The 6,332-nt window shown below is 53.0% G+C and overlaps 1 protein-coding gene across 1 annotated transcript; it reads right to left on the reverse strand.

The window, feature by feature from the left end:
• Positions 1–294: 294 nt before the first annotated feature.
• Cimap1c (ciliary microtubule associated protein 1C) lies at positions 295–2,979 on the reverse strand. Its single transcript, XM_021633530.2, has 5 exons — positions 2,862–2,979; positions 2,643–2,771; positions 1,722–1,832; positions 988–1,101; positions 295–811 (listed from the first exon to the last, which is right to left on the reverse strand). Exons 2-5 carry the CDS (start codon positions 2,761–2,763, stop codon positions 330–332), a joined length of 828 nt encoding a protein of 275 aa, XP_021489205.1. The 5' UTR covers positions 2,764–2,771; positions 2,862–2,979; the 3' UTR covers positions 295–329.
• Positions 2,980–6,332: the final 3,353 nt, after the last annotated feature.

Raw genomic sequence — 6,332 nt, forward strand, 5'->3', positions numbered from 1 at the left:
CCAATGGCAGAGACCAGAGATACAGCTCTAGAACTAGAGGAATTCAAACTTCATCAAGGGCCATCGCCAGCACTGTTGGAAAGGGACTGTGAGAGCCAGCGAAGAGCAAGGGAAGGCCATATAGCTTGTCAGGGCCCACTCTCAGTGGGCCTTCCCGGGCTTCCCCGACCAGCATGGAAACCCAGGTACACCAGTTACATTTACCCAGGATCCCCAGCCCCTCGGGGCCCAGAAGAGGCAGGTGAGACTGCAAACAAAGGAATAAATAAACAAAAATATTTATCCAATGCATCTGTGTGCTGGTCACAAAGCAGTACCCAGCAGGGGGCTCAGTCAAGAATGTCCACAATCAGTGGGCACAAGTAGGGCGAGTGTTTGGTGCCCATGGTGAAGGCAGGTATGCGGGGCTTGTGCATGGTGACTGGCTGGATGTTGTGGGAGCCAGGGCCAGGCCGAAGGGTGTGGTCCAGCGGATAGGCAAAGCGCTTGGCCATGGTAAATACGGGGCTGCGTTTCTGGTAGATGGATGGCTCAGGTCGGGCATGCGTAGCGGGTCCAGGACCTCCTGCTATGTTCTCCTTGTAGAACCAATTCTTGTGTGAGGAACTCAGACTATAGCAGGGGGCAGCTCGGAAGACAGGGGTGTTGGGCCCCATCGAGAGTGGCAGCTTGTACAGGTTGGGGGCCGGGTTGGGGTCCATCACTCTGTATGGACACCGGTAGCCAAAACTGTACTGGGGAGCCGTACGTTCCCCAGGGGGCTGAGTCTTCTCAACATTGTATTGGCAGGAGGCTGGTGTGGTGTTTATACCTGCAAATGAGAGAAGCCGGGAGAGCATTGCACTTCCTGAAGCCAGTTCGTCACACAACATAACATGCTGAGAAGATGCCATCACTCTCAGGGATGCCCCTGCTCTTCCCAGGTTCTAAGGATGCGTGCCCCTCACACACACACCATCCTCCCAATGGCCCACCTTCCCAGCTTACGTAGGTTGGAGATACGCTCCTCCATGGGGACTTGGGGGCAAGTAGACATCCCAAAACGAGTAGCTTTGGGATCCAAAAAGTAGCAAGGCCCGGGGCTGAACACGTCTGAAGTCTCTGCAGGGAAGAAGAAAGGGCCACACTGCCACGGCTGCCATCCCACCAAGGGCTCCCTTCAGATTCTTCTGGCTTGTGGCTATCTGTGGACTTTGATTTTCTCATCTGTAAAATGGGACTTTTTGTGCATGACTGCTGGAGACTGTTGGCAGGACAACTATAGGACCACAGTGTGGTCAGTCTCCTACCGCAGACACATCCGGATTGGTGCCAAGGGCAATGACACCATTGTAGCTACTGTGAGTATTGAGAAAGGCTCAACCCCAGCCAAGAAACCTCTGCCAAAGAGATGTGACTGGGGGGAGGAGGCAGTCACCCTAGACCTTGGGCCCCCAAACACATGACCATACCCCGCCCAACCTCTCATCCCGCTGGCCTTGGCTGTCAGCCACAGGTCATCTTTGACTACTGCTGGCTTCCCCCGCAGAAGCCCCCGGGACAGAGAACCCTGCTCTGCCAGTGACAGGTCCCCCACAGCTTCCTGGCTACCTTCAGATGTGCCGGTTACTGGCTTCCTTCTGTCTCCATCTTCAGCAGCCCCAGCCCCTGGTGGCCAGTGGCAGCGATCTCGGACAGTAGCCCTGACCCTTTAGAGTGATTAGACAGCGGGGAATGCTCACTTTTCTCACTGTGCCGTTTGTGCAGGCTGTACGCTGGCTCCTGAAACATGGAGGGGTCGTGGTCTATATAGCCAGTGCAGGATTGCCGGCGGTACTTGGCAGGCCCTGGACCTGTGAGGACAGACAAGACAACCTTTCACCTCAGCCCCCGGCGTGATGTACCATGAGAACACAGGGGGCTTTGCTCTGCTGATGGCATACTGCCACAGAGCTGGGCACTGATCTGGTTCCCTACAAGGAAGGTAGTATGCAGAGATAAAATGCAATTTCCTGTGGCTCCACAGCTCATTGTAGAAAGGCAACAGCCACAGTTAATTGGGAACTTGGTCTCTCCAAGACTCATGCTAATCGCTTGATATGGTTATTTCAGTTGAGCTTCTAGACAACCTTATGAAGACAGATACTCTCATCTTTTCCACCTTACGGATAACAATACTGAGGCTAAGAAATAATCGCTCTATCCAGCCGCAGTGACTGGTGATGTGAGAATCAACAGGATCCAAACATTTAATCACTCACCACTCTAAAACACCTCCCAAGTAATAATCAGTCTGTAGCAACTTAGTGAGAATTCATTTACCTGGTCTCCACTGGAAGGAGATAGAAATCACTAAGGCAAGGCTGGCGAAGTAGCTGAGTGGCAGAGCCCTCACCTATAATGTATAGCTCCCTGGGTTCAATCCCTAGCGCCCTAAAAAGCAAAAATCAAACTAAATGCTCCTAACCCTTTCCTCAAAATATGTTGTATTCCCCCAAGTCCCGACCCTCTTCCAGCATCTCACAGAGCCAGTGGGTGGGCCTAGCTTGAAGGTTCAGGTTGCTTTAAGGTCTTGAGGAGTGTCTGCCGGGGCTTCATAGCCGGCAGGCTAGAGCCTCTGCCGCAGACTAACAGAATGGGCCCCAGGACAGGACGCCTCTCACCTTTGAGTGTGGCCAAAAGGACAGGAGTCCGCTTTATCTCCTGACATGAGGGCACCCCTTCCTCCTTCTCTGGGTGCTGTGAATAGAGCTCCGAGTTCCTGGCCCCCTTGGGCTTTTTCATAGTGAAGGCTGGGAGAAAATAGTAGCAGTTAGAAGCAGGGCCTGAGAGGCAATGAGCCAGTACCCCTGCCCAGGCTCCTCCATCCACTACCAGCCCACCTCAGAGACTCCAAAACAGCTCGGGGGTGGGCGGGAAGACGCCTGGGCTGAGCAGCTGAAGCCAGAGGTGCAGCCAACACGGGGCCCAATGGCTGGAATGGAGAATGACGTCGCATCACGGCAGAACTCTGTGAGGCCCAGAGTGTTTATTTCTCCCGTTGCCGTGGCGCCTGGACTGTGGAACAGCAGCTCCATGCGAGAGCCCAGCTACAGGAAAATTCAGCTCCACTGCCCTCTCTTATATCCAACCAGGCTGAATGCCCTGGGCGTTCCTCAGCGCCCTGGTCTGGGAAAGGAGTAGCGAGTGGCATGACTCCTGACCCAGCTACTCACTACTAGTGGGTATCCTATAATTGGGGACAGGAACAGAAAAAACGGGTGGATCCTGAGTTCCTGCCCACCCCCACAGCTCGTGGGACTTTCTACCCTCTGTCCCTTCCACCTGTCTCCCTCAAACTCTGGACAAGTTCTCTCTTTCAGAGTCTGCTTGTTTAAGCTAACCTATTTCCCAGTAGGGTGTGGCTGTCTCACAGGCCCTTCACAAACTCCTTGCCAAGGCATGATAGCTTTAAAAATCCACATCTAGCCGAAGGAATTCTTACCTAATGGTTGCATTTTAGACACAACATGAGGGGCAGACAGAGGAAAACAAAGGGCTTGCACTGAGGTCCACAGCAGCAGCTTCCCATGACTTTGGCGGAAAACTCCTCTGAGGGAGTGTCTTAGGAATACTGGGGATCGGAGGCCATGAAGTCTCCATGTGATGGAGGGATGAGCCCTCCAGGCTGGGAAGATCCCAGGGACCTCTTCACCCCTAAGAGCTCAGAGGAATCCAGGACCCAGCCTTACATCCACCACGGGGATTACAGCTGAGACAGGTTAAGAAAGCTCTCCATCATGGGATGCAGGCTGGTGGCCCTTAGATGGCTTCTGTCACCACCCCAGTGTGGACACTGAGACGGCAGAAAGGATCAAGGGTTTACCCAGATCGCCCAGCTTCATCAGTGCCAGGAATGGAACCAAGACACAAAATTCAGGAACCCCTTTTGGGTGGCAGTCCTTGCTCACACAGTTGCTGTTGTGGTGGTGCCCTGAACTTAGGCAGCTGCCGAGCACAGTCATCATCAGGCACGCTGGGAAATGAAGTCTCGGGACTGGGAGGCTCAGAACAGACAGCAGCCTCCTAGCCCGCAGCAGCAGCCCCTCTGCTGGGGGATCACATGTCAATGCTACCTGCCCCCGCCCCATAGCTGCTCCCTCCCCTGCCTGGTGGGTTTCTCCAAGGGCTTCCTGCTGGGTGTTCTGTTCCTGTCACAGCTTTCAGGCTAAAATGGACTCCTTCAGCTGGCCCAAGCCACTCTTTTATGCTCCGTGCACTCCCTCCCTCCCACTTCTGAGGGAGTCTGGGATCCCCTGAAGCCGGCCCTCCACCCTCCCCAGCTGATAGTTCTTCCTTTCATGGCCCCTTTTATCTTAAAGCTCACTTTTGGTCACATGGGTTCCAGAGTCCAGAAGTAACTCTCCTCAGCTTCTCCATGCCACTGTCCCTCACAACCCAGTGGCCCTGGTTCCTGGCTACGTCTGTCCTTCTCCTAACTCCTGCCATGACCCTGGTAACTTCAGTCCACTTAAGGCCCACTCCCCACTCAATGCCTGGTCCTTCTCGTGTGCAAAGACCTCTGCCTACTCTCTCTCTCAAGCCCTGTTCCCAGCAGTGGTCCTGGGCTTTCCATTACCTCACACAACACCAGCTGCCACCTCCCTCCAGACACTAGCCTTGCATTTCCTACTCTCTAGTCGTCTCTGTGCACAACACTGCTGAGCAGGTCCCTCCTCCTCACCTCAGGTCCTTCCTGCCTTCAGAGCTCTCGTCCTTGGATTTGGGAACCTCAATGAGCCTCACCCCTAGGCAGCTTGTTCCCCTGTCCCCTGACATTGTCCCAGTATGTCTCACCCCCCCCCACATGACTAGACCTCCATGAAGTTCCTGTTCACCTGCACCAAGCGAAAACAGAGACCAAGAAGCAGGGCTGTAGCTGCAGCCCCCTCAGCCAGGCCTACCCCCTTCCAAGCCCCACTAGACTCTATGGCTGCTCTCTTCAGATTCCTACATGTCATCTGGCACCTCTGATATCCAAAGTCCCAAATTTTAAAAAACAAACAAATAAACAAACAAAACAAACAAATAACCGCTGCCTCTGGGGTCCGGAGAGAAGGCTCACTGGTTAAGAGCGTGCAGTTCTTCCAGAGGACTGGCATTCAGGTCCCAGAACCCATATCTGGTGTCTCATAACCATTTATGACTACAGTTCCAGGGGGTCCAACACTCTCTTCCACCATCTAGGCCCTACATGCTTGTGATTCACATACATACAGAAGCATACACACATACCCATAAAATGAATAAATAATCTTTTTTAAAAAAATAAAAAACAGCCCTGCCCTTGAACCCATACGTGTCTCTGTCCCCAGCTGTCTGTCTCTGTCCAGTCACAGACACTTTTACTCAAATGATGTTTTCTCTTGTGGTGACCAGTCTCGCCTGTCTTTCCTCTTGACTCACTGAGATCTGGCTTTGGACCCATTGCTCCACCCGTACTAGGCTGGACGAGATGCCCACAATGGATTCTCAGCATCCTCTTCTGATTTGGCCTCTTGGCAGCACCGGACCAACACGGCTGACCACTCCCGCTTCACACAGAACCTCTCCTGGCTCCAGATGTTCTCCTGGTTTTTCCTTCCCTGGTTTTGGCTGTCCCTTTACAGGCTTCCTTCTGGATCTTCCTCCTCACCTGACCTTTCGGTATTGGCAAATGCTTATTAATCACAAAAATGGAAGACAGTAAGTTTACTTGGAAACAATCTGGAAGGCTCTGCCTCAACCAGGTGACGCATGTTACGGTAACTCAGTGGGTAAAACGTTTACTGTGCAATCATGAGGATCTGCGTTGGAACGCTCAGGATCCACATAAAAAGCTGGGTGAATCCGTGTGTGCCTGTGATCCCAGCCTGGCCACGCAGCTTTACCGCGTCAGTGAGCTTCAGGTACAGAGACAGACTCTGGCTCATAGAGGAAGGTGGGGAGCAAGGAATACAGATACCTAATGGTGGCTTCCACACAGGGATGCACACACTCACACCACACACAAAAGAGACAGATGCCTAATGGTGGCTTCCACACGGGGGTGAATACACTCACAGCACACACAAAAGAAAAAGATACCTAGTGGTGGCTTCCACACCAGGGTGCGCACACTCACACCACACACAAAAGCTGTTCATTAGCATCGTTTTATTATTCTGTGTTGTATGGGTGTGTGCATGCCAGAGCATGCATAGAGATAAGTGGACAACTTTTGAGAGTGAGTCCTCTCCTCCTTCCTTGGTACCCAGGGACTGAACTCAGGTGCTCAACTGAGTTAGTGTGTGCCTCCATCCACCAAACAAACCTTCTTGCTGGCCCCTATTTTC

The sequence above is a fragment of the Meriones unguiculatus genome, chromosome 1, assembly GCF_030254825.1.
Source record: "Meriones unguiculatus strain TT.TT164.6M chromosome 1, Bangor_MerUng_6.1, whole genome shotgun sequence".
Taxonomy (NCBI): Eukaryota; Metazoa; Chordata; class Mammalia; order Rodentia; family Muridae; genus Meriones; species Meriones unguiculatus.

What these genes read in the sequence shown, in the direction of transcription:
- Cimap1c (XM_021633530.2), bottom strand. Translation starts at nt 2,763, where the DNA reads ATGAAAAAGCCCAAGGGGGCCAGGAACTCGGAGCTCTATTCACAGCAC. An exon ending in CCTTTTGGCCACACTCAAAG is followed by an intron (nt 1,833 to 2,642) that starts GTGAGAGGCGTC and finishes CTGTCCTCACAG; the next exon opens with GTCCAGGGCCTGCCAAGTAC. An exon ending in GGAGCGTATCTCCAACCTAC is followed by an intron (nt 812 to 987) that starts GTAAGCTGGGAA and finishes TCTCATTTGCAG; the next exon opens with GTATAAACACCACACCAGCC.